Source organism: Anomalospiza imberbis, chromosome 7 (assembly GCF_031753505.1).
Source record: "Anomalospiza imberbis isolate Cuckoo-Finch-1a 21T00152 chromosome 7, ASM3175350v1, whole genome shotgun sequence".
In the NCBI taxonomy this organism is placed as follows: Eukaryota; Metazoa; Chordata; class Aves; order Passeriformes; family Viduidae; genus Anomalospiza; species Anomalospiza imberbis.
In genome coordinates, this window is record NC_089687.1 from 20,514,765 (window position 1) to 20,541,047 (window position 26,283).

A 26,283-nucleotide genomic window follows, 5' to 3' on the forward strand; every position below is an offset into this window, starting at 1 on the left:
CCGCGCACCGCCTCCCCTGCCCGCTCCGGGCGGCAGCCGCCGTGACCCCGCGCCTCCGCATCCCGCCCGCGCCCGAGCCACGCCGGCAAAGTTTGTCACGGGACAAAGAAAAATCTCTGCTAAAACGTTAAAGCTCCCGGCCAGAGCGGAGCCGCCGTCGGGATGGTCTCGCTGCGGCCGGAGCGGGATCGCTTTCGGCGGGTGCTCCGGCTCATAACGGGGCTCGGATGCGCAGTACCTGCGAGCTAAAAAGGGGTTTAAACAAAGGGCTTGGTTGCGTTCTCTTAAAATAAGGGGAAAAAAAAAAACAAAGAACAAAACCAAAAAAACCGAGATACATAAACGCGGTGTTTTTTTTTTTCTTTTGTAGCCAATGACAGTGATTTGTTAATGGAAGAGGGAATGGCGTTCACAATAGGTTAGTAACTCTCTGCTATGGTTTTCTGTTAATAAGCACACACGGAGCAGCCCAGATCTGTAACATTTCTTTATTGGGATATCGAAATAACTGTGCAGACAGGGAGACGTCAGTGAGATTGACTTCTTAGGAAATAGATTAAAATATCATTTTAAATATGCATTAAAAACTATTTGGATGAAATTATTTTCAAATTACAAGATTTAAATAATGAAATGTTAATTATAAATTTTGCTAATATTTGACTCCTATTTTTGGCAAGGCAGAGACTCTGCCAGCACACTTGATTTGAGCAGGGTGAGAAGGATGCAATCGTGTCCCCGAAGCCGAGCAGCCTGGTGGCACTTAGTCATTCGCTGCCTTCCAGAGCTGCTGTTGGGTTTGGGGACTGCGGCGGCGGTAACCAGCCGGAGCCTCGCCCCGCAGAATTGTCGTGCTCACTTCCAGTCGTGGAGAACTGCTGGGGGAAAAGCCTTCGTTCTCACTGTGTGGTTAAATGGCATGGCAATTAGAAGGAAATAAGAAAATTGTTGTTTTGCTGATTTAATGAACATTTTAAGCCTGTTTTAAAAATTCAAATATTTAAAACTATCTGTTGTTTATAAATGTGGTTGGTGCTTTGGTTATTATCCACACGGTCTTAATTAAAGCTTGATTAAAATTCCATGCTTTTACAAAAGAGGACTGGGCAACTTCCTACCTTGCTCTCTTGTCTTCCTTTTTAGTTCACATTTTAGTGTGTCAAGAGAATGCCAGTCCAGGGAGATGGGACCTGTGTGGAAGGGGAGCTACCTGCTGAGATAGCCCCCTGTTTTTGATTGTTTCACAATCCACACAGGACTGCAACTAACTTTAGAATACATTTTGTTTTTCTTGCTGCAGAGCCAATAATAATGGAAGGATCCCCTGAATTTAAGATTCTGGAGGACAAATGGACTGCAATTTCTGTAGACAATAAAAGGTGCTTGATTTTATTTTTTGGTATTTCCTAAGACATGGAACTCATCACTGACAGCCCCAAAAACCCAAACAGATGAGTTTCCTGGCATGGTGAATGTGTTTTCCCCCTCATAACTGCTAAATGTGAATTTCAGATCGGCACAATTTGAACATACCCTGGTGATTACCTCAGAGGGAGCAGAAATCCTCACTAAACTGGTGGAAGAAGCCTAAAGATGGAGCAAGGAGTGGAGAGACTTGCTGTACTTCTGGGATTTCAAGTTTCACTCGGGACAAAGAAGAGGTTTCTGTAATTTCTGAGGGGAATGGCTGTTGCATAAGTCACTCCAGGGGACAGAAAAAGCAATTTGAGGGGTTGGCTCTGGACATAGTTCTTTCTGTGTATTAGCTGGTGAGTATTTAATAAAAGTCTTTAGCTTTTTTGTGACCCTTGGAACAGCCAAGCGCAGTCTGCAAGTGGCAAAGGGTGGGGGTTATTTGGGGTTAGGGGCAGAAAGTGACACCCCTTTCTTCCAAATCCTATGTGGGGCAAATAGATATCAGATGATACAGTCTTTAAGCAGTTGAGAGGACAGAGAAACATAGCATTTTCCCTTTATAGCTGAGGTATGGAGTCAATTTGTCTTCATTGCGATTAACACAGTGCTGTTTCCCAGGCTGTAACTTCTACTAGGATGGAAAAAAGTTTCCTGAGAGTGTCAGGCAGAGGGAGCAGACACTTTCCAGCATCATTCCCAGCAGCAATCCCCTGCTTCTTGCCTCTTTTTACACAGCACAAAAAGTGATTAAAAATGAGATGCAAAGCATGCCTCTCTGGGGATCAATAATTGCCCTGCTTGAAAAATTAGCCAGTTTGGGGTAATCACTGCTCTGTGGTGCCCATGTTAGTTAAGGGAGACGCACTTAACGCTACAGTTTAAGTATTTTATGGAGGCAGAGGAGTTTGCAGTCTGGAAGATGAGTCCTGACTCCTGCCCAGAGTTTGGAACCGATGGACCTCATGAGCTGCGGTCTCACTCGGCCCTGTGCTCTCTGCAGTCCTGTCCTGGGCCTGCCAGGCGTGCAGGGGTTGATTTGCAATTTAGCCAGTTGCTGACCACCCTGTGGGACCAAACAAGTCTGGGATTGATATCTGGGGGCTACCAGAGCAGGACCTGGGCCTGTGAAACGTGGGGATAGCCTTGGAGATAATTAAAGTATTTCCAGAAGTTCCCCAGGCCCACGGCAACAGTGGTGCTGCTTGGTACAAGTAACTTGGCCCTCATTGCAGGCAGATGGGGTCGCGTGCTGAGGGCTGGCCAGCTGCACATTCAGGCAACCAGAGTGGCGCAGCACTGGCTCCCTCAGTGGTCCTGGACAGAAGTAAGCTGCTTTCTTACAGCTTTACTCTGCTGTTTGTTTTCATTCAAGTACAGTGAGCTCTCAGCTCTAATAGTTTCTAACAGCAGATTTTCAAAAAACGGGGACCCCCCCCTCCCTAAATACAGCTAACACTGCGGGTCAGCCACTCAGCTTCATCCTCCCCGAGAGGAGCTTGGAAGGCCATAAAACCTGCAAAACAAACGATGCAGCCAAGTTTACAAATATGCTGAGATTAACAGTGCGAAGGACATTCGGCATTGCCTGGAGGGACATGTATTTTGTTCCCTTGCGTTCCGTCGCCAGCCGCGCTGCCCCTTCTGAGGGGCACTGGGGGCAGCTGGGTGTCCGGCGCGTACCGGAGGCCCACCAGAGGTGCCTCCCGTGGACTTTGGCCACGCCGGGAGCCCCTGGATACCACCGCAGGTGCCAAGTTTCTCACCATTCTGCCCTTGGCCTTCTGTCCTGCTCTTACCGCGGCGTAGGATGAGTTGGGAACGGGGCACCCGGGAGCAGGGGGAGTGCCGGCAGCTCCTGCGCTCTGAAGTCCCGCCGGTAACTCTGGTGGGACTGCGAGTTTTACCGGCCGCTGCGGAGCGCTGGCGGCCAGGCGGAGGCATTGATAGCGCACCTTTGTAATCCTAATTACGAGCGAGACTGAAGAGATGTCTCGACTGTTCGGGGACAGCCAGCGCTTCGCACAAGCCCATCATGCAGAATGTGTTGCCGGGCCAGCACAACGAGAGTCCCGATGTGGCAGTCGCTCCTGCGGGGACAGGACGTCCTGTGGCCGCGGCCCCTCCGCGCCCGCCGAAGCCGCGCTGACCGGGACCAGCAATGCACGGAGGGCCGGGGGACCCTGCTCTGCAGGACGGGCCGAGCAGAGCCTCACCGGCCGGTCCACGAGGTTTTGGCGGGGTTGGAAGGACTGTGGTTCGCCCCGGGACTGCCTGTGTCCGGCCGATCGGAGGAGAAGACGGCAGTCCCGGCGAACGCGGAGCGCAGTTGTCAGGCTGAGGCCGGCGAAGGTGCCGGAGCTGCCGGGGCGCCCTGCTCCCTGCCCGGTAAAGCTCGCTGACCCGCCTCGGATGGTCACTTCCATGGCCAGGAGGGCACAGCTGGCTGCAGGGGGGCACCGTGTTTGTGCAGAAACACCGTCACTGCCCCTTCTGCGCCAAGCCTCGGAGAGTTAGCGAGAATGAACTTCGCGCATTGCAAGCAAAGAAAAAAAATACCCAAAACATTGAGGAAAAAAAAGGGGCGGGGGAGAGGGGGAAAAGAGGTAAAAGAGTCGTTAGGAAACGGGCAATTAAAACCGACAGAGCCACTAATGAAAGGGAAAAAAAAAAAAAAAAAAAAAAAAAAAAAAAAAAAAAGAAAAGGGAGCAGAGGGGCTCGGTTGTGCCAGCTTTGCACAGTGAGGGGCCGGCTGCTTCAAGGGCCGTCGCTGCCCGAAGGAGCCTGAACACTATGCGGGCTCTGCCGGGGGTGCCCAAGCCCCGCTGCCGGCGCTAGTACTTCTAACGACATCAACGCTGCGATTTGTTTTGAATGTTCATTTTTATTGGTGTTCTCCCTTTGCCAAAATGTGCTTGATTACATAGATGTAATGCAATGATAACTGCGCACCCTAGACAGCCTAGGTGTAACCGGGAAAGTTCAGCCCAGGCCAGATCAAATCCCAGGCTGTTTAATGCTGGAAGGCTGCATGTTGCTATTAGTGTTAAATATATGGCTAATTATGCGTATGAAAATTAAACATCAGTGTTATGCTAATGGAGCCGCCTTCAGCTGTGGATCAGAGCACTTGAGACTAGCATTTAATCAAATGAATCAGTAACTAATACATCTGCACGTGTGAACTTTCACAAGATCATTTTCCTGTTACAGTCACACCGCAGAATTATGAAAGAAATAATTATCAACACTTTCTAATTATCTAGCAAAGTAATTTGGGATTCATCGTGGGCTTTCTGGGGAGGATCTCCTAAGTCCCACCTCATTTACCGCTCACGCACGCGGAAGTTTTCATTTTAAGCTCAAATGCGCCGTTGGGCCCTTTCAGGGCGACTTTGTTTGGTTGGATCGCTTTTTCCCTTTAAAGCAAAACGGCAATAGCCGGGCGGCGCGATCGGGGGGTGCGGACGACTCTGGGACCCGTGGGCCGGGGCCGAGAACCCCTGCGCGCCCGCGGAGTGCGCGGGGCCTGGCGGGCGGGGGCCGCTCGCTTTGTCCGCGGGTCCCGCCGCCGGCTGCCGGAGCGGGGCGGGCAGCTGCAAGAACCCCTGCAGCCCGCCGGGGCCGGCGGAGCACGGCTGCTGTCCCCTCCGCGCCGCCTTCGCGGCGAGGGGCGGAGAAGGGTGGAGGGAGTTGCGATGCCTTCCTCCAAAGTCCGGATCGGTGCCCTCGGTCGCCGGCGGCGGGAGCGGGCGGCCTGCCATGGGAGTGGGTTCCTGGGCGGCTCCGTGCCGGGGCCGGGGCCGGGAGCGGGGCGGGCGTGCGGCCGCCGCCGGCGCTCGGGCAAGCGCGGCGCTGCCAGCCCGGCTCTCCGCGCTCACCGGGGTCCGGGCGAGCCCCGAGCTCCTCGGACCAATCCAAAGCGATTATGCAAGACGGCGGACCAATCAGCTCCGCCGTCTCATGAATATTCATAGACTTGGCTGAGTCAAAGCTTTTAGGCGAGTTTGTGTAGATCTACAGCATCATGCTTAGACTTTTCAAAGAGACAAACTCCATTTTCTTATGAATGGAAAGTGAAAAACCCTGTTTCGCTTAAATTGGGTTCTTTCCTGTCCTGAGAAACACAACAGACCCCAAAAAGGCAAGCTGAAGAGAGAACACACACACAGACCAAGCGACAAGAAATGACCATGACTACCATGCCAGAGAGTCTAAATAGCCCCGTCTCAGGGAAGGCTGTCTTTATGGAGTTTGGGCCGCCCAGCCAGCAAATGTCTCCTTCTCCCATGTCCCATGGACACTATTCCATGCACTGTTTACACTCCGCGGGCCACTCTCAGCCTGACAGCTCGTACAGCACAGCTTCGTCCTTCTCCCGACCGCTGGGCTACCCCTATGTGAACTCGGTCAGCAGCCACTCGACCAACCCCTACATCAGTTCAGTGCAGTCCTACCCCAACAGCTCCAGCCTGACTCAGACCCGGTTAGAGGAGACAGGTAGGTGCACTCGGCTTTGGGGAGGGGGGGAGGGGAGGAGGGAAGGCAAGGCGGGAGGGAGGCTGTTGTATTAAAAAAAATCTATCGGGGGAAAAAATTAAATTAAATTACAAAATATTAGTCAAGAGAGGCTGAGAATCACAGGGGACCAATACACAGAGCACACAATGCTTGGCTGGAAAAGAAACCAACCCAGATGTGCACGTATTAGTCTTCGTAATTATTTATTGCGTAGCGCTATAAACAATGTATGCAATTAAGGGTAATTAAACCTAAACTGCAGCCTGTAAAAATAGCAAACTTTCGCTGGGAAGAAGCCTGGGCTGCCATAATCGCCCGGAGCCTTTGTTAGCGTTACTCGAGCTTCACTTTTCTTCCTTCTCATTATTGTTATTGTCGATGTTGCTGTTGTTATTGTTACTGCTGCTGCTGCTGCTGCTGCTATTACTGTTACTGCTATTATTGCTATTGCTGCTATTATTATTATTTATTCTGCGTCGTTTGTTGTTTGTAGGGGCCGAATCGGAGAAAAGCACTGTGGTAGAAGGAGGGGAAGTTCGCTTTAATGGGAAAGGGAAAAAAATCCGCAAACCCAGAACTATTTACTCCAGTTTGCAGTTACAGGCTTTGAACAGGAGGTTCCAGCAGACTCAGTACCTGGCTCTCCCCGAAAGAGCCGAGCTCGCAGCATCTCTAGGACTCACCCAGACCCAGGTACAGCTCCGACTGAGCCGGCCCCTCTCCCGTGTCCCCTCCGTGTCCCCACCGTCTGCGTAGGAGACCACACGCGTAACGCACACGGGTCACAGCCGTGGGCAATGGGGCCCAGGGCGACACCCGTCCCGCCGCGGGGCGCTCCCGGTGCTGTGGAAGCCCCCGCAGAGCCCGCTGGAGTGGGCCCAGGGGGCTCCTGCTGGGTGGCTTGGCGTCACAAAATAACACAGCAGTGGCGGGGGGAATGAGGGAGAGAAGCTGGGGGACCGCCGGGTGCGGGGGTCCGTCGTGCCCTGGGAGGGATGGAGGGATGGAGGGATGGAGGGATGCTGGACCGTAGCGAGGGATGTTGAACCCTGCTCCGTTGCCCTTTGCAGGTGAAGATTTGGTTTCAGAACAAGCGCTCCAAATTCAAGAAGCTGATGAAGCAAGGAGGGGCCGCCCTGGAGAGCAGCGCCTTGACCAACGGCAGGGCTCTCTCGGGCAGCTCGCCACCCGTGCCTCCAGTGTGGAATACCACCTCTGCCTCTGGTAAGGCCTCGTCGGGGACCCCGGGCACCTACATCCCCAGCTACACGTCGTGGTATCCTTCGGCCCACCAAGAAGCTATGCAGCAGCCGCAACTGATGTGATTATATATACGTTTTCCCGTAACGCGAGCACTATCGGTCCCGAAAATAATTAAAAATACTACAGGGAAAAAAAAAAAAAAAAAAAAGAAAGAAAATAAAAGAAAGAAAGAAACTAAGTCAAATAAAAGGAAAGGAAATAAAAAAGAGGGGGACAGAGAGAGAGAATTTTAAAAAATTTAAAAAACCCCACAAACACAAAAGAAACCCAAGCAAACAAACAAACAGGAGGTCTCTTGCCCATCCAGCCATTAGGACGCTGCACGGTAGCTCGGTGCAGGAGAGCACAGATGTGATGCGGGCCGGTTCCCACCGCTGACAGCTGACGGAGCGGCCCCGAGCACCGCACAACAGCCTGGGAGCAGAGCGAGCGCCGGCCGCGGCTTTGTGGGACAATCAGAAAAAGATGTCTGGGGGGCGGGGAAGCCCTCTCCTCTGTCCTGTCTGTCTGTCTGTGTCTGTTGAAATGTAGGTCATTTATTTACTACCCCGATCTGACCGTCTCTTAAATTGCGAGGGGGAAGGAAGCTGTATAATTTACCAGAGTTTCTTTCCCGCGACATTTTCTGTACCTTTCACTATCCATCTGTATATTTTTTGTTGTTGTTGTTAAAAGGGGAAGACAGGGGGTTTATTTATTGATTTAAATTACCACTATGAGAGTACTAGAAACGAACTCATCTTGCTGAGTGTACTGCTTGGACGCACAGTTTAAACAAAACCACAGACGGTCCGTCGTCCCGTCCCCCCCCCCTTCTCCCTGAATAAATCACCACGAGGGAAGGATGCGATTTAACTTTTACAGTAACTTTTATACTTCGCTGGTGTGGGAAGTTTTGGTCCGAATGATTTGCATTTCTCGAGTATTTAACAAAGGAAATAAATGCACATTGTTTGGTACCCTGAAGTGGAATTGCAGCAGCTGCCAGCGCTTTGCTGAGGTGAAGCAAGGCGCAGAGGACGGAACGACAGCCCGGGGGGCGGCGGGGGGGACCCAGCGGGAGGGCGGGCGAGCACACCCGCGCAGTCCCGGCGCGGCCTCCCCGCGCAAAGCCGGCCCGAAGTCGAAATGCACAAATCGACGTGCAGGAGCTACTCGCTGTACATATTTTATTATTAATTATTATTATTATTATTGTTCTGTAAACATGTTGCACAAATTTAGCCTTTTTTAATTATTATTATTATTATTATTTCTGTTCTGTTTCGTGTGGCTGTAAAACATGATGCTTTGTGTACTGAGATCTTGACATTTTACTTGTGAAATTCGGAAAATGTGATAAACTGAGCTCGGCTGTGTTTAGTGTTCTATATGTCAAAGTTTAGTTTTATATTGAGAATGTTAACTTATTGCTTTGTATCTGGGGGAAGAAATGGAAAAAAACCCACACAAATCTTTGTACATAAGTTATAAAGTTTCTTTGAGACAGTAAAATTATGGTTTGGAAAAAGAGACACGCATGCTCCCTTGTCCCGTAGCGCGGCCGGCAGCGGGGTCCGGGCCAGGCTCCGCGCTCCGCGGCGGGACTGCGGTGGCCGTAAACCGGGAGGCGAGACGGAGGAGCGACGCGCCCCGGAAAGGGCAGCCTGTCCCCCGTGCGCCCGGCCGGGCCCAGTTAGGCGGCGGCAGCCGTCGCGATGGATCGGGAGACCATCGGCGGAGGGGCTGCTCGGAGCCGGGGCAAACAGGGCACGGCTGCTGGGACGGGAAGGGGATGTGCTCAAGCCAGGAGAGCCCCGGCCCCCGTTCCAACAGCCGAGCCGGCTGTCTACCCACTCATCCCACGGGAGGCGAAGCTGTGCCGGTACCGCCGCGGTCATCCGGCCCTGGACTGAGCCGTGCCCGCTCCCCGGGCTGGAGCAGCGCTGGCACAACCCGTGGCTATTGCTGGGGTGGGTAAAGCGCTGCAGAGCGGAGGGAGCCGGCAGCGGCTGGGCTCGGCTCGGCCGGCTGGCCGTGCGCATCTCTGCGCGCAGGCTCCGCGAGGGATCTGCTGTGCAGCCCCGCGGGGGCCATGCTCACTCACATGCCCCGAGATACGCGCCCAGTCCCCGGTGCGCAGCCGAGGCACGGCAGTGCAGCATCCGCCCTAGCGCGCACACGCGGCGCGGCGGCCGCGGGAGCGCTGTATCCGACATGGCAAGCGCTCCGCAGCTCCGCATTTCCCGCAGTGCCGCGGCCCGAGTCTGGTCCCGAGCGGCCCGAAGTCCCGAGCGAGCCGGAGGGCTCCGCGGCACCGTAGCACCCTAGGACCCACACAGCTCCCACAGCGGCTCTGCCGGTGACCAAACGCTTTGACCGGCACGAAGAGTGGTGGTCAAGCAGCTCGGAGAGTTTTAAAGATATATTAGCTTCTCCTAATTCAATAACGTCTTGCTAACAGTTCAAATAGAGAAATTATCAGTTTTCTCTCAGCGAGGCGGTCTTGAGTTAGAGGCTATTATAATTGTACATTTGAAAATGTTAATCTCAATACAGGCCTAATTAATTCTGCCTTGTTGCTGACAAGTAGTTCATCAAATATCTGATTCGAAGATTTTCATAATGAGGATATTAATTAAACTATGAATAATCCAAAGGTGCTTATATTGAAACAATACCTCATTACAATGATTAAGCCCTGATTTCGAATATTATACCTTTACCAATTGTCACACGGCAAATACAACCTTATGGATGTGCCCGTAAATGGCAAAATGTAATTTTGGGATATATTTTTCCTTGTTGGGGGAAAAAAAAAAAAAGTGCCCCTCATTTTCAAACACTTCTGAAATAGGTTACACACAGCTTAATGATGATCAAAATGACTCTTTTCTGCAAAAAAAGACCCCAAAGTGCGCGTACAGCTGCAAACCCAAGAGGGTCAGCATCATTTCACTGTATTCTCTTCTTGATTACAAGCCGAGCCCATCAAACACAACATAATTACAGTAATTTCAGGTTTATTTATTCTAATGCAGTTTCCCCATCTCTCTGGTAATTATGAGCAATTTTTTCGCCCAGGGAATCTTTTTGCATTAACAAAAGAGATAACGCACTGAAAGCCAAATTTGCTGTGCATTGAGAAAAGCGAAGAAAAAAAAATAAAATAGGTGCGAGCTGCCATCTCTGCAATTCTCCTATATTGGAGCTCTGCAAATTGCTTGCAGGTGTATGGAGCAGAGCTGTCAATAGGAAGGGGCTTCCAAATTAGCAAATGCACAATGTTGAAGTAATGAAGACAGACTTAGCAAAATTGCCAAACAACAGATACCTCTTTAATATCTTCCACCCAAAAAGAAAAAGGGAAAAAAATCCCCTTGGAGTGTCCCTGCGAACCCCCTTGAATAGCTGGGGATGCTGTACATGTGTCAATCTAATTGCAGAGCACAGAGCGGCCCCTGAAACTAGAAAAAAATCAAATATCAGAGCCCAAGCCCGTTTGCATTCGGAATTTGCTCCCTTCGTTTGACAGAGGGGGATAAGAAATCCCCGCCGCCGCCCGCTCCGCTCTCCCCGCCGCCGCCCTCCTAACCCCGCTCCTGCCGCCACCGCCACTCTCATGCCAGTGAAAAAGTGCCATGTCCCCCTCTGCACCGGCGCCTTTCCCCCCCGCGCCTCCCGGCTCGGGACCGGGCACTAACGCTCCCCTTCGCAAGGAACCGACAAACGCACACCACGAAAGCACCGCCGAAAACGAGCGCACGCCGGCGCCGGCAGCCCCCGGCAGCGCGGCAGTCCCGGGCGGCGAGTGCCCCCGCGCCGCTCTGCCCGCGCTGGGCTCCGCGGCTCGGCCCGCGGGATGCTCCGGCGCGGCGCGGCTCGGCTCGGCTCGGCTCGGCTGTGCGCGGCACCCCGTCGCCCGGCCCGCCGCCCCACTCCCTTCCTCGCCCCGGTGCCGCCGGTGGGCAGTTTTGCGGGGAGACTGGGTCGGTGGAGCCGCCGTCGGTATTTCCCCCCTCTCCCGGCCCGCGCCCCGTACACTCACCTACCCCCGCGAGAAAGGAGCCTGTGTCGCCACCCTTACCTTCCGCCTCAGTCGCTGAGGCTCTGGGCACAAGTCTTTGCTTTACAACAAACCAAAGGACCGAACGCGGCTTTTTGCTACGAAAGTTAGAAGAACGAGAGAGTGTGAGAGAGAGGGAGAGGATCGGGGAGGGAGAAAGAAAGCGAAAAAAAAAAAAAAAAAAGAAGCCGAGCACAATAATAATATCCTGAGAGTGCAAATGTGGATTGAGATCCCCCAGAGATGCACATGCCTCTAAGCGCAGCAGCCTTTTTGCAGCTCTGCTCTTGCAGAATATGACTGAAATTTTCTGCTATATAGCCTCTGTCTTTATAGCTGATGAAAAAAATTGCAGATTATTAGCATAAATGTTTACTCTTCATTACGCTGATGACATTGTGCACTCGAGATCTTGGTAATCTTTGGGAAAATTATGAGTAATTTTTAAAAATTTTAAAGCAGCAGCAGTTACCATGCAATTCAGGCTAATTCTGCGTAGGCTCCGAACGGATATAATTATCGAGGAGTCAAGATGTTATGCTAAAAACTATGCATTGATATTCCCATTTATTATGTACATACAACTTTGACAATGTTGATGCTTGAAATAGCAGGAAATTGTCTTGCGCAAAAATTACAGTCCATATTAGGACATGTGAAATTGCGAAGAATTATATAGTAATTGCAGGCTTTCAGATGGGAGAGCCAGAATGCTCAAACTAGTGCAAATGTGGATAAAATTACAGATCAGAGCAAAAATTAGGGAAAAAAGGGGTCTGGGATTTTTCAAGTTGGCTATAGGATTCCGGAAGTGTCTAATGCCACATGATTGCTGCAGCTTTAGGGGAGACATTCATGCCTCAAATAACTCCTTTTGCCAGAGCAGCTTTAATTGAATTTCTCGTGCTTTCTCTTTTCACCGGGCAAATGAGTAAATTGCCTCCCCACGGTACAAGCCCGGCCGGCCCCGCCCGTGCTCCGGGGGGGCAGAGGGTGCCCCCTCGGCCGGGCGGCTGCCGTGCCGCCCTCTCGGACCAGGCTGGTCGCGGAACCGCCACTTACCCCGGTCGCCCCCCCGGGACCGGCCCCGCTCAGCCGCTCCCCCGGCCCGGAGCCGGGACCAGGCCCGACGGGGGGCGGAAGGGGAAACCTCGGCTCTGGGACGTGGGGTGGGATCGTCCCAGCCCCCCACCAGGCTCCCTCCCCCGCTCCGCAGCCCTTCCCGGAGTGCTGCGGAGGCCAGGGCATCTCTCGCCCCCCGGTTATCTTGCTCCCCGCGACTTCGGCCGGCTCCGGGAGGCCGATCCCCGTGCAACTTGTGAGGGGGATCGTGGTTCTCAGCGGTGTCTGCCCCGTCCCATCGGACGGGAAAAGAGCAGAAGAAAACAGGTTGCAAACACACGCATATCTCTATACGTATGCATCTGCGGTGCGCGCGGGAGCTGCTGTACCGCGCCTCTGCATCCGCTGCCGTCGCCGACCCCCGCACGGTGTGAGCCGCATCTGGCATGCGAACAGCGGGTGAAATACGGACCCTGGGAGGGCTCTGGGAGATACGGGGATGCTGAAGGACGAGAAACCCCGTCGCATACACCAGGAGAGCCCAGAGAGGACTGCCACTAGCAGACAGCAAATAAATAGTAATAAATAAATTAAAAATTACTAAATAACAGAAAGAAAGCGCGGAGGCTCCCGTACTGGGTGTGGTGCGCTCTGCTTCCCGACCGCTGATAGCGTTCCCCCGTTGGGCAGGTCCCTGTCCCAGGGACCCCACGTAGCTGTGGGCATCCTGCCAGACTCCACGGAACCAAGCAACACCCCGCACCGCAGTGCTACATAGGACATTGGGCCAGGAGAGACCGGGGCGCAGATGTCTGGGGGGAACTTTATTTAACTGCGAGAAGCGCCTGTGAAAGCGGTGGGGCGGAGGGACAGAGAGGGAGCGGGAATCGTCTCCGTCCCGATAGTGGCCCGAGGCCACGGCTTTCTCGTGCAACCCGGACGACAGATTTAGCAAAACTTGTCACCTGCCAAAGGGGTGTATCCCACTTTCCCCCCCATTCCGCCCCCACGTCGTAGCCCGCGGAAACACCGCGCTGCCGGGAACACAGCTCCTGCTGGACCACGGGGGCGTGGGGCTCCTCGGTGCTGCTCGCCACCCGTGCCGCCCCGCTCCGTGGTCGCCGCCCCAGCGCTTCGCTGTCCGCCAGCGGGGAAGTTTCTTCTCCCCGGTCCGAGCGGGTGACTGAAGCCACTGCCACCAGTGGCCCGCGGCCAGCAGGAGGGTGAAGGAGGGGAGAGATATGGCATGAGTCGGCCCTGCTGTTTCTTGGGACGGCTCTGGGCTGTCGTCCCCGTCCTCGCCGCCGGGTCAGCGCCGGCACTGGAGGGCAGCTGCCTCTTTCCCCTTTGTCTCTCCCACTCCCTCCTCTCGCTTTCTTTGCGCTCGACTCTCGTCTTCCAACATGCCCCCGTCATTCTTCGCTTTTCTTCACTCCTCCTTCGACCCCCGCCTCCCCTTGCCTCTAAGCTTTCCCCAAGCTCTCAGAAGCAATCTGCCCTCTCGCTTTCCCCCCTTCTTCCCCCCTCCTTCTTTTCCCCCTTCTTTCCCCCCTCCTCCCGATGTGTCTCCTTGTGAGGCCGCCCCCCTCCGCCTTTCCCGGCCCCGCCCGGGCTCCACATGCCAAGGCCTCTCGGAAAAGTCTCGGCCAGGCTGGCCATTCCCGACCCCGGGCAAGCTGGCCGGAGCCTTCTTGTCTGCAACGGGATCTTCAACACGGCTCTCTCTCCCCGTGCCCTCTCCAAGAATGGCGGGGTCCTCGTAGTGATGAAGGCCAGAGATCCCTTCTTTCACGCCCTTTGCGTCTTCCAGCAACAGTGCCTCCAGGGATGCAGCCCGCAGGGGTATACCCCTCAGGGTGACAGCTTGGAGTGGCACAGCCGGGAGGTGGCATCCCGACTGGGGCGGTCCCGAAGGGTACAGCAAAGGCCATGAAACTGGGGGTTCAGCTCAGAGGGGTGCAAGGGAGCGTTCCAGAGGGTTACATCCTAGAGGGGTCCAGCCCTCGAGGGATACATCCCATGACGCTGCAACTTGGAGGGGGTGCTGCCCGGAAAGGGGTTCAGCCTGGAGGGATGCTGCCCTTATGAGGTGCATCCCAGAGGATTTCAGCTAGGCGGGATGAAGCTGAAGGGCTGCATCCCAAAGGGGAACATCTTGAGGGGTCCAGTACTCCAGGGGCTCATCTCAGAGACAGTCCAGTCGGTGCCTCCAGCCCTCGAAGCACCCCAGAGGGGCTTGGGGCAGCCATCAGCTCTGGCCCAAGCAAAGATCCCATGCAGGTTACCGTCCTGGTTGCCATTGCCGGAGGGGCGAGGCGGAATGCCTCTGGGTCAGGGCTGCGCCCGAGGAGCAGCTCCAGGACTACTACGAATCCCGGGCACGGCCCTGCCCCAGACCCCTCCGGACGGCCATAGGAAGCTGTGAGACAGCAGTCGTCTGTCCCGGGTGAAATGTCGCTGGCGCCAGCAGGCGGGAGAGGGGGAAGGGGGGCGGCTCTGGGCTGCTGCAGGCAGCGCTGAGTGATTCATGGCCCCGCCAAGAAGACTGTCAGGGACGAGATTTTATTGTAGACGGGAAAGAGGGGAAGGAGGAGGGAAGTTGCAGGCTTGCGGCAAACTGTTACAATGGAGAGGGCGTGGAGGGGATGCGGCTCTCCCTCTCAGCGAACGCCCGGGTCCGAATCGCCACGCTCAAATTTCCCCATCCCCCAAAAACTCAGCGTGGGCACCATGGAAACAATAATTTATTTAAATACTCTCTGCTTATTGTAAAAGAAACATTAAGGAGTGTATAAGTTTTCCATAATAAATAACCAAAAATACAGGTTTGTTTTTTTTTTCACGATGCTAGACATCCAACAGATCAGGGGCATGTCAGTGGCTAGGTTGCCGGCGGGGGAAGAGCGGAGGGGGAGTGGAGAGGAGGGCTCGCTGCGGCTGTCGCCCGACGCGGGGAAACCCCGTCGGGGCACGAAACGAGCCCAGAGGCAGCGCACGGGCGGGAGCCGTACCGGCACCGCCGCCTGCGACCGGCCCCTGCCCCCGTCGGACGGTTTAGTTCACGGCTAAAACGGATACCTTAAACACGGGAGGCTCCTGTTTTATATCTACATATAAAAATTATTTATCCTTTTTTTTTAATCGCTTTATTTTTTAATCCCCAACATCAAAGTGAGGTTATCCGCAAAGGCACCTGTCAACTTTAAAAAAATAAAAAGTTAACCAGAGTTCTGCACCGATAGTTTGATGCAAATGCCGGGGAAGAAGAGGAAGATGGACTGAGAGGAGGGAGGGAGGTGAGTACTTGTTTCGCAGCGTGGTTGTTTTCACGGCGGGAGGGAGGGAGGACCCCACGGGGCCGAATGCACACGGGCCCCACCGCCGCCGGCAACGGGGCCGGACGGGGTGCGGAGCAGTTCCTCTCCTCCGGGATGGCCGGGGCCGGAGCCAGGCTTCACCAAAACACCAGTGCTGCACGTCGGTGCCCCGCGGCTGACGGCTGCGGCCCGCGGGCTCAAGTCTCTACTACAGCGCCTAGAAGATATTGCCGCTGCCGTGGTGATGCGGAGGCTGCGCCGGCTGCGGGAGGGGAGCGGCCGCCGGCAGGTGCGTCGGGCCGCCGGTGGCCGGCGGGTACCACGAGTAACTACCGAGGAAGGCGGCGGCGGGGCTGGGGCTTGCGGTGCCGGCGCCGCCCGCGGTACGTGGGTGCGGAGCGAAGTCCCAGGCTGGGGGCGAGGAGGGAGACGGTGGCGAAGAACTGCGGCGGGGAGGCGGCTCCGCTGGGATCTCTCCGCTTTTCCACATCTTCTTGAACTTGGAGCGGCGGTTCTGAAACCAGATCTTTACCTGCGGGGAAATGGGCGTCAGGCGGCCACTGCCTCTGCGGCGCCTTCCCGGCGTCCAGACCGCCCGCGACGGGGCAGGGACGCGCAGCTTTCGCAGCCCCGAGCGCTCCGGGCGCTGCCTCAGCGCCGATGCCGCTTCGCCTGCACTCCCACCCCGGGCCGTCGAGGCGCCATGGGCCGGCCTTCCTCCCACGCTCGCACCCGACTCCGCGGAGGGCGACAGGCCCCGGCGGGGCGGGACGTGCCTGGGGCCCCGCGGCGGAAAAGCCTTACCTGCGTCTGGGTGAGGCCGAGGGAGGCCGCCAGCTCCGCTCTCTCGGGCAAGGCGAGGTACTGGGTTTTCTGGAAGCGCCGCTGCAGAGCCGCCAGCTGGAAGCTGGAGTAGATGGTCCGGGGCTTCCGCACTTTCTTCGGTTTCCCGTTCACGATCCTGATCTCCGGCTCGCAGTCTTCCTTCTCTGCTGCGGCAGAAACGGCAACCCCAGTGAGGCGAGGCGCCCCCGCCACCTCGGGCCCTGCTCGCAGCTCGGCATCACCGCCCGCCCCATCGGGGCGACCCACCGGGAACGAGCGCTCTGCCGGCCCACCCCCTGTCCAAAGCCCCGATCGCCTCCTCGCCAGGCTCACCGAGCCGTCCCCCACGCGGGGCTCGGACGTACCAGAGTCATTGTTGGCTGGGGAGGCCCTGCTGCCGTAGGGGCCGTAGGAGCCGTAGGCGCCCCCGTAACCCACGTCGTAGGCGGCCTTGGCAGAGTAGGGGGCGGTGCCGCCACCCGCGTAGGGGTAGGAGCTCACGGGGCCGTAGGGCGGCCCGCCCGCTGCCCCGTGCTGCTGGTTGGTGTAGTAGCTGCTGTCGGTGGCCGTGGAGACGGGCAGCGTGGGGGACTCCTGCGGCTTGTGCAGGCCGCCGTGCTGGTGGTAGCTGCCGGCGGAGATCTGGCTGGTGTGCATGTCCGGCATCAGACTCTCCAGCACCCCCGTCATCCCGCGCCCCCGCCCGCCGGGGCACGGGTCGCCGCCCCGCGGCCGTCCCCTCCGGGGACAGGCGGTCAGAGCCGCGCCACCATGCTCGCCGCGCTCCGCCGGGGCGGTGCAGCCGCGCTCCCGCTGCCGCCAGCGGGACGGACTCTGCGCGCCGCGCGCCGCCGGGACGGCATTTAACACCGGTCACGTGGCGCGGCGTACGTCACCTAGCAACAGCCAATGCGGAGCCCGCCCGCGCCGGCTCCCCGCGGGCTCGCGGAGTGCGGGACGGGAGCGGCGCCCGGCATGGGCACGAGCGGCCGCGGGGTCACCGGGGACCGGGACCTTCCCCATCGTACGGCTCAGGCTGCCGCACCTTTGGTTGGACGGGGCGGTCCGATCCGCACCGGCGAGGGCTCGGGGCCGCGGCTCAGCCCGGCCGCTTCTGCCGTGCTGTGTCTCTGGTGTGTGCCCCCGTCTGGCCGGCAACCCCAGGGAAAGATCCGCGCATCGGTCCCCCCGTAAGCGGCATCCCCACGCGGGCGCGCCTGACTGCGGGTGGAGCTGGGCGGCCGCGTTTGTGGTCCCTCTCAGTTATTGTGGCCCCGGGAGAGCGTGCACATTGCGGGAGATCACCCGCTTTTTGTGCCAGAGTGGCGGAGCTTTCCAGTGAAATCTCCGTAACATTACATGCGGAAGGGCGACATTCCGCCTAGCACGCGTGTTTTGTACAGCAGTTGCTGACGGCGCCCACGGGACATCCTTCCACCCGGCGGCCCCTAACGGCACAACGGCGGGGCCGGAGGTGCCAGGCAGCCGCGGGCAGCCGCCTGTCTCCCTGCCCTGGCCACCGGCGGTTGCACCAAGGCCGTGGGGGTCGGTTGTCAGTCGGGCACGGCGGCGCTGCCCTTGGCCGCCCTCTGCCGGGGGCAGCGCCGCGGGGCAGCAGCCGGAACGGCGTCTCAGGTGCGCTGAGGAGCGCTGCGGAACTGATTTTTATTCTTGTATGTCCTTTCCCCCGCTCGACTGTCCCGCCGCGGAGCCGGGCCGCCTGCCAGGGAGCGCGTTCCTTTCGCATGGAGAAGGGCCCCGCGCTGCCGGGGGCTGCCACGCGCGGTGCGGTCGCGTCCTTGCAGGAGTCTCACGTGTGTTCAGCGCGGGCAGGGAGGGAGGCGGCACCGGTGCGAGGGTGGCTGCAAATGTTACCACAAAAAGCTGGTAAAAAGGTTAAAAAAAAAAAAAATAAAAGTGGCCGGCCGCCGCCGTGTTGTTTGCAAGGGCTGGGGGCACGTGGCGTTCCTGGCTATCCCCGCGCGTGCCCCCTCAGGCCCTCTCGTCGCGCTCGTGCCGCCCCGCTCCGCCCGGCGGGGGCCGCTCCCTCACGGTGCCGGTGCCGGGCATCCCACTCCCGCCCCGGGCCGGCCTCTCCCCGGCCTCGGCCGCTTTGAGGAGGAGTGTGGCTGGAGCCTGATCCTGGAGTCTGTGCCTGCGGGGTGGCGGCGCTGCGGCGAGCGCAGGTGCGCGGGGCTGGCCCTGGTCGTCTGCCAGCGGCAGGTGGGCCCGTGAGTGGGGCTGCGGGAGATGGGGCGCTCGGCTGAGGCGGCCGTGAGCCCCGGGCGCGGCCTCCGCGGGAACCAGCGGGCCCAGAACCCGGCGCGATAACGCCGGAACCTGGCGGCCGGCCCTGCTGGCCAGCGGGGCCCGGAGGGGCCGGAGCAGCGGCGGTCACGGAGAGAGCTCGGTGCCCGCAGCAGTGGCTCTCGTGCCGCTGACTCTCCCAAATATAGCTGGTGCTTAGTGCAAAAGAAAACCGGTTTCTGCAATCGGCAGAGTGATCGTTCCGTAGTCCCCAGACATCTTCGTAGGACTGTTTCTGACAGCCCCAGTTTGGTGGCTGTCAGCAAGCAGCGGGACAATCAGCCACCCTTCATTAGTCACGTTTTGAAGTGTGTGAGATAGTTTAAAAATACAAAGGTTAAAGGACATTTCATCTCATACTGAGGATTTAATAAAGCAAAGGACTTACTTGAGAATTTGTCTTGCTATGTGGCAATTTTTATTTTTAAATGAAATTAAATAGTGCTATATAGCATGTACATGGTGATCTGTACAAAAAGTAAAGGGCATGATTTTGTTTTGTTTGCCTCAGCTTATATGAGTAGTCTTTCTTGTGCAAGTTGTTCCTCATAAGTTGATGCAGGGCTCACAAATTTAAATGAATTGTCAAATGATAGCTGCTCCAAAGTCTTACAGCTTTGTTTCTGCAGTTTGTTTTGCCTATGTGCCCCCTCAGACTTGCTGGAATGACCACTGGCATTTATTTTGCATTTATTTACTTTGCATTTATTCACATGGCTGATCTTGTAGATCTGATTTTGTTATTTCTAATTTACTTGAACTTTTCTTGTGAGGTGGTTGTTTTAAACACCATCTTAAACACCAACTCTAAATAAAGACATGATTAAGGGAGAGATGACATCAGGCAGCAGGAAGGAAGGAGAAAGGCTTGTTTTAGGTGAGAGACAACTTGACTACCATGGATGTTTTACAACACACTTCTCTGAATCAGTCGGTATTATCAGGAGTTAAAAAAAAGAATGGCATTAGGCTGGCCCAGTGTTTATGTGTTTTCATGTTCTCGTGTTGTGCTAATAATTTTAATTCTGCTTTTTTGTCCTTACTTTGGGAATTGTGAATGTTACATGGCTGGGTAATTAGAAGAGACACAGAGAGACTGGGGAGTGAGGGAAAAATCGGAGGAGAGTAGGAATGTTTTGTGTACCTGCTGTTAATACTCGGCAATCCTGCTTGGTTTTGATGTAATCGATCATGTGTTATTGTTTATATCCTGTGAGAAGGAATGTTTGATACAAAAATATCAAAATAAACATCTTATGCACATTGGTCATTCAGTTTTACACGGGAGAAGGATGGTTGCCTTCTTGCTGCAGAGCAGTTCAGTGGTGAAAAGTTTTGGTCATGAGGTTTATATGAATATACAGCATTTATTGCCAGAGGCAACAAAACAATTGAGCTGGCTTTGTTGTTGACTGGTTTGTTTTAGAAGCATCCTCATGCTGACTGTGGACATACTTAGTTTATGAAGTATGGTAAACACAGTGTGTATAAACACAAGAGAGGACCATCAGACCATCAGTCTTCAAAATCATCATCTCCAACTGATCAGCTTGTATTAGTTTTTTGTTATTTTTTAAAAAGGCAGTTGTATATGATTCATAGAAATGGCTATGGTATCCAGGCTGGTATATTTTGTTTAATTTTTTAATTAACTATTATTCCTATGATTCTCTTCCTGAAATAGACTTCATCTGAGAAAAATGTGAAAACACTTTAGGGCTGGTATCCTGATTCTATATATGTGGTATAGATTTAACCTAAGGATCAATGGAACAAGTTGTTATGCAGTGTTTTATGTCGTTTCACTTGAAGAGAACTGCACTTAGCATTTAAGAATGAGGTTAATTTTTAATCTGCTATATTTTAAAATACTATTTTACCCATTAGGATCCAAACTTGGCCAAACCATTTCACTTACTTCAGCAAGAACGTGGCAAATCCTAAGAGATGGGCCTATTATTTCTGATAATATTGCACAAAAGTAGTTGGACAGTAGTCTCTACTGCAGTGGCATGTTAACAAGTATGGATTTCTTTCCATGGCTGAGGGAAAAGCTTTTCAGTGGGTTTATAGTGGTATGGTGTAGTCCTGAGTGTTTGCCTTAATAATTGAAGAATAATATAGATCATGTGCCAGATGAGGCCATGAGGAGGGTTTATGCTTGCACTGTACCTGTGAAATCTGGTATTACACTTGAGAGTGATGGTAACAGTTCAGTCTTCCTTTTCTGAGGGATTAAGTGTGTCAGCTTTTGGGAAATTGTATGAATCTTTTCAACACCCTTCTGTAAGCTTGCTACCTGCTGTGCTTAGTTGCAGAATCCAGCATTATCATTTTCCTCTCTAAAACCTGTTTATTGTCTCATTCATCTGTACATCAGATTACTTCATTCCAAAAATCACATAACTCTTCTGAGAAGAATATGCCCCCTTGTGTGGCTCCCTGAGGATTCCTTTCTTAGCCCCTTGTTGTAAACAGCTTATACAAGCGTGACATGAGACATGGGTTCTGTAAAATCCTTTCAGAGTTGTTTATTAAGCTGTCTTGGTCTCAGATTATCTTTCTCAGTGATGATTCACTGGCAGCTCAGCACCTTTCTTCAGCAGAAACCTTAGCAGACTGGAGCACAAACTGTGACTTTTAATAGTGGATTAGTCTAGTGTTATTTAGCACAGGTGTTTCTTACTTGTTTCCTTGTACAATGTTGAGGAAGTGCACAGCCTGATGCATTGGGGTGAATGTCTAATATCAGCACATTCTTGGTTCTAATAATTGCTGCAGATGCTTGGTGTGGGAAGGAAGGTCTGTGTGCAGAATGTGAAGGCAGTTGAGCAGCAGTCCTTGTGGGTTTTGGGAATAAAGCAGAGCATGCCCAAACAGTCCCTCTTGCCTCCTTTAAGACTGAAATTCTACCTTGTTCTGCAGTAGGGCCCTTGGACGTGTTCCACTCATCTCTGGGGCTTCCAGGTTTTTTTTTCCTTTACCAGATGTATCATAAGTAATACTACTGACATAACCCAAAAACTATGTGCTTTTTCATGGTGGTTTTGTCAAGTTTTTTTTTTTTTTTTTTTTTTGTTTTTGGTTTTTTTTTTTTTTTCCTTATTTGAATGAGATTGGTAGCATAGCTGGTAACAAATAGTTTCAGTAATGTTTTGTGGGAATGTTAACTGGCCAGAGGCTGGGCAAGTGGTACATGTATACTCCAGGGCAAGTGCTTATAAGCCCACTTTATAGTGGATTTGAGCACACTCAAGTTCAGCCAATAGGAAAATCTTTGACAAAAGTGTTTTGTGTGTGAATACTTAGATGAAACAAAAGTCTTTAGTAAGAGCATGCATGAAAAATGCTTTCAAGATGAATCATTAGATAATTTCTAATATTGCTGTAGATGGCAAGTGTGAGAATAGCTGAGAGGCGTATTTTGTGGGAGCGGATTTAAGCTGAGTTGATCAATTGTATCATTTTGAGCTCTTGTTTTGCACAGGTAGAGAACAGTAGAGAACATTTTATTTTTCCTTGACTGTAACGTCTGTACAACCTTTACCTGAGCAGTCTAAGCACAGTTTAAGCAAACTTCAACACTGAGAATAACCTAGACTGCTTTGGTGTTAGCTTAAATGTGATTATTTTAAGGGTTCAATTTAGTGGACAATGGTGTTTGGAGTTCAGAAATGCTACATCACCTCAGTGTATTGGATGAATTTTGATTTGTAGTGCCAGTGAACTGTCTGAGGTGTGGAGCAGGTTCTTGTTTGAACTGACACCTCCTATGACTGGCAAATAATAAAGTCTGTTCCTGATGGAAAACATGAATGTCCTGCTTGGAAGGATGAGATGTGTGTTTTGCTTTAAAGAAGATATGTACAAGAACAAATCTTGTAAATGGATTATACAGCTGCAGAGTACTTGGGACAAGTCCTAGATTGCTACATTCCCATCTGGAATGTTGCACTAAATTGATTCAAATTGTGGACCATGCAAACTGCAGAGCCTCTTCATGGGAATACTTGGATATATGCTCTGGGATTTGGCACTGGCTATTCCCAGCCTTTGTAGGCATCTTAAGTAGAAATTATTAATTGCTCAAACATGTAAATTTAAAAGAAAATCTTCTTTCCAGTAGTGAGAAAGTATGCACATACAAACCTTAAAAATTAATTGGCTTTGAAATTAATTTGCTTTTTTTTTTTAAGTGGTGAAGTAGATGTGATCAGAAGTGAGTGTGTTGCTATGACCTTGACTGGTGAAGCCACGGCTGTCTCATGAACTGGCTGGGGGACCTTTTCTTCAGGCTGTGTAGCTGAAATCTGTTGCGTAAATATGAAAACAGAGGGAGTTTTGGGCAGTGAATTGTCTGTGAGGAGTGCTCAATCTCATAATCTGCACACATATCTATTTTGAAACTGCTCTTCCTTGGAAGGAAAGGGGTGAAAGGAACTGTGTTCAGGTTCACAGGAGTTACTGACCTTGTGTTTTCTTGTGGTTGCTTCGCTTACAATATTGGCAGGTGATTTGCACATGTATTTCTTCTCACAGTATTTCTCCTTGTCAGAATGCCTAGATCTGAGAAGTACATGCCTGTTATGAACACTGCTGTAAATCTAAATAAATTCAATTAGACTGTTGCTTTTTAACTGTATGCATGTCTGTCAGGGGTTAGTGTTATCACCTAAGGAGCTCAAGCTCCTTAATTTTTTTTTTTCTTTTCAGTTTGGAAGCTAAGAAAAAATCTAAGAAGAAAAGATCTTGAAAAGTGAGAGAGCAGAGCAACTGCAGAGATAAAGTGGTAGGTGGGAAGTTAACTAAGTAAATTCTATTGCCTTCAGGTCCTCTCGTGACTCAGTCCTTATGTGATTTTGCATGTAATTTCCAAAAGTCGTTGAAAAATGCATTAAGACTAATGTGAACATTAACGTGTAAAGAATCTATGTGGCCACAGGGTGTCCCCACTGTTCCATGCTGATGCATCCTGATAGGCCCGTTATCCTGTAGTACAAAGCTTGATACACGTCTTAAATATGCTGGCTTGTATGTTGTAGGTTTTAGCATTTGTTTTTATATCTCCAATACTTATTTGTCAGGGCAACCAATTAATATCTAGTCTGATGGAGGGAGAATGGAAAAAAAGGAATTGCTTTGCTTGGTTTGCTTGCTGTAGGTCTGAGTTCTCTTTTAACTTCCAAAGATTGGGTGTGGACAAGACTTGATTTTTCTGAAGTAACAGTTATTCATTACATGTGAGTGAAGTTTGGTTGCTGAAATTAGAGTGAAAATTTATTCAGAAAGAGAGTTTTCTGTCCCCTTTTAAAAGCCTGCTACAGGAGGTTTGCGTTTTGACCAAGAAAGTGAAGTGGCATACTTATCTAAGGACTTGTCTGAACAACATTGGTGGCATCAAATTAAGGGGTGAAAGTAGAAGTAATGTTTTTGGGCTCTTAGGCTAGATTACTTTAGATATGGTTTAATTTAAGCAGAAGTGAGGCGTTCTGCACAATAAGTGCATCCAAGTGGGAAGCTGGTGCAGAGAACAGCTACAGCAGTAAAAATTACACCCCGCCTTCTGAATAGTGTATGTGTCCCAAAACTCTGAATGTACAGTATGTGATGGATCAGACTGTAACTGATACTGCACAAGGATATGTGGCCCACTCCTGCAAGTGTTCAAGGCCAGGTTGGACAGGACTTAGCACAGCCTGGTCTAGTGTCCCTGTCCACAGCAGGGGTGTTGAGACTAGATCATCTTTAAGGTCCCTTCCAACCCAAACCATTCTATAATTCTCTACAAAGTATAAAGCATAAGGAGCTCTGCATGAGGGCTTGGACTTCATATTTTACTGAGTCCATGCTGTTACATGTAAGCTGCTGCTTTCCTGAGGAATTCTTTTAGATACATTAACTATATCCAGTTGCTTTAGATTTTCAACAACTCTGAAAATCACACTCAGGCCCTCTATGTACAGTGTGGCCTTGATGGCATGACTCTTTCAGCTTTATGTGTGTCTTTGTGGCAGAGAAATGCAGTGGTGCTGTGGTTGGGGTATAGCAGCTCTCAGCTTGCTGTGGTAATTGGGATTTGGATATTGCTGTCTCTGACCTGAGGAAATGTGTGCCATGTCCTCAGCCAGCCTGAATTTGGGAAAGAAAGACAGGAACATTGCATGTCCAGGTGATTTGCCTTCAGGTTAGCTGGTCCAGTCATGATAAAAACCCAGGAGCAGAGACAGATAGGGAGGTATGTTCATAGCCACGTTGTCAGGAGAAAAAAATTTCTCCCAGGAGATGGCACATTTCCACTAGGTTTGTGACAACACAGCTGTGTTGGCAGGCAAACTCCAGCCCCCTAGGGGGTCTGACAAGGAAATGCTGTCTTTCACCTTTCATTCATCCATTGATGAAACAAGACCTCTCCTGGCAAACTTTGGGATGGTAAAACAGGTATGAAAGGAAGCATTCCTCTGTAAACTAGTTGTGGCTGCCAGTTGGTACTTACCTAACATACCTGTACATGTTAAATTCTGTTATTATATCAATGCTTGGGAAGCTGGGGAGGGGAGAAGAGAGTGCTGGAAGGGAATGGCAAGGAGAGAGTACTGTCATTTCTCAAATGAGGTGGGGGAACAATGTGTTTTAAAGTCCAGAGAGCATCTGTTAAGCTGAACCAGAGCTTACTTTACTGTTATTAAACTTTTTTGTTATGTGTGAAGAAGGCATTGAATACTTTTGAATTCTAAAAGTGTCCTCACTGTTCTGGGGAGAACGGGATAGATATAAGTAAAGAGTTTGTGAGAGGATTTCTCTTTTAAAGGAAAATGTGTTTTTGTTGATCCCTGGTTTACATGATCTAGTTAGTTAGTTAAGGTTCTTAGAGTTCTGCAGATATTTAATAATAACTTTGTGTTGTAACTAGCAGTTCTTCAAAGAAATACCAAGCTGCAAAAAATACATTACCATTGATGATTTAGTGAACTGGCAGCAAAGGTAAGTAAGGCTGCTGTGCCAGCTTCTGCCCTTTTTGCCTTGCTTACTTCATATGCTGCCCAGCAGTTGTTTAAGTGTATTGTAGGTAGGTAAATAAATTGGACCTTTATTTCTTCAGCTGATATGTCTGACAGCTAGCTGTTGTTGCTTCTCATGCTTCTTTTTTTTCTTTTGACAGCAGCTCACCTGATGGAGTCAATGTGGTGTTTTGGACACAAGTCTAATGCCTATTGTTAAACCAGGAAGTCAGTCATGCATAATCTCTTGAATTTTAATTAATCTTAAAATCTCATTGCTGTGCTTGTTCTTTCTTATACCATTTTTTTGGTGGTGGTGTGGTAGGGTTTTTTTGGTGTTTTTTATTTTATTTTGTTTTTTTTTTTTGTTTTGCTTTTGTTAGCACTGTAAGGGTGGGTCACATTATCACGAAAGTTGTCAAGGATGCAGTTATATTTAAAACCACATTGAAGAACAAATGTGCGTCATATGTGTTACTTATTTGCACAGTGGTATGTAACAATACTCAGTTCATCCACATACACAAATGT

The 26,283-nt window shown here is 51.9% G+C and overlaps 4 protein-coding genes across 7 annotated transcripts in view; 3 read left to right on the forward strand and 1 right to left on the reverse strand.

The window, feature by feature from the left end:
• The window catches only part of METAP1D (methionyl aminopeptidase type 1D, mitochondrial), a 43,830-nt gene extending 42,021 nt beyond the window's left edge, over positions 1–1,809 (forward strand). For both annotated transcript variants that reach the window (XM_068195876.1, XM_068195875.1), the window contains 3 exons: positions 371–418; positions 1,301–1,379; positions 1,513–1,809. In XM_068195876.1, coding sequence (XP_068051977.1) covers positions 371–418; positions 1,301–1,379; positions 1,513–1,591 — 206 coding nt within the window. In that variant the 3' untranslated portion in view covers positions 1,592–1,809. The remainder of the gene's footprint in view (positions 1–370; positions 419–1,300; positions 1,380–1,512) is intronic.
• A 3,418-nt stretch (positions 1,810–5,227) lies between these two features.
• DLX1 (distal-less homeobox 1) lies at positions 5,228–8,710 on the forward strand. Of its 2 annotated transcripts, XM_068195880.1 has the most exons (4): positions 5,228–5,914; positions 6,429–6,628; positions 7,006–7,159; positions 7,506–8,710. In XM_068195880.1, the coding sequence occupies exons 1-4, from the start codon at positions 5,602–5,604 to the stop codon at positions 7,574–7,576; spliced, it is 738 nt and encodes a 245-aa protein (XP_068051981.1). In that variant the 5' UTR covers positions 5,228–5,601; the 3' UTR covers positions 7,577–8,710. The 2 variants fall into 2 exon arrangements, with proteins under 2 accessions (XP_068051981.1, XP_068051980.1); XM_068195879.1 differs by lacking the exon at positions 7,506–8,710 and having other exon boundaries at positions 5,229–5,914; positions 7,006–7,407.
• Positions 8,711–15,131: 6,421 nt separating this feature from the next.
• DLX2 (distal-less homeobox 2) lies at positions 15,132–17,314 on the reverse strand. Of its 2 annotated transcripts, none has more exons than XM_068195882.1 (3): positions 16,813–17,314; positions 16,427–16,611; positions 15,132–16,154 (listed from the first exon to the last, which is right to left on the reverse strand). In XM_068195882.1, exons 1-3 carry the CDS (start codon positions 17,135–17,137, stop codon positions 15,840–15,842), a joined length of 825 nt encoding a protein of 274 aa, XP_068051983.1. In that variant the 5' UTR covers positions 17,138–17,314; the 3' UTR covers positions 15,132–15,839. The 2 variants fall into 2 exon arrangements, with proteins under 2 accessions (XP_068051983.1, XP_068051982.1); XM_068195881.1 differs by having other exon boundaries at positions 16,427–16,614; positions 16,813–17,313.
• A 42-nt stretch (positions 17,315–17,356) lies between these two features.
• LOC137477568 (uncharacterized) overlaps positions 17,357–26,283 on the forward strand; it is a 36,234-nt gene continuing 27,307 nt past the window's right edge. The window contains exons 1-2 of the mRNA XM_068196792.1: positions 17,357–17,629; positions 17,833–18,342. Coding sequence (XP_068052893.1) covers positions 17,357–17,629; positions 17,833–18,342 — 783 coding nt within the window. The remainder of the gene's footprint in view (positions 17,630–17,832; positions 18,343–26,283) is intronic.

Bases quoted from the DNA above. Each gene is read 5' to 3' on its own strand.
- DLX1 (XM_068195879.1), top strand. From the start codon at position 5,602: ATGACCATGACTACCATGCCAGAGAGTCTAAATAGCCCCGTCTCAGGG. The intron at 5,915-6,428 runs GTAGGTGCACTC...TGTTGTTTGTAG, and splicing joins GACCCGGTTAGAGGAGACAG to GGGCCGAATCGGAGAAAAGC. The intron at 6,629-7,005 runs GTACAGCTCCGA...TGCCCTTTGCAG, and splicing joins TAGGACTCACCCAGACCCAG to GTGAAGATTTGGTTTCAGAA.
- DLX2 (XM_068195881.1), bottom strand. From the start codon at position 17,137: ATGACGGGGGTGCTGGAGAGTCTGATGCCGGACATGCACACCAGCCAG. The intron at 16,615-16,812 runs GTACGTCCGAGC...TTTCTGCCGCAG, and splicing joins CCCAGCCAACAATGACTCTG to CAGAGAAGGAAGACTGCGAG. The intron at 16,155-16,426 runs GTAAGGCTTTTC...ATTTCCCCGCAG, and splicing joins TCGGCCTCACCCAGACGCAG to GTAAAGATCTGGTTTCAGAA.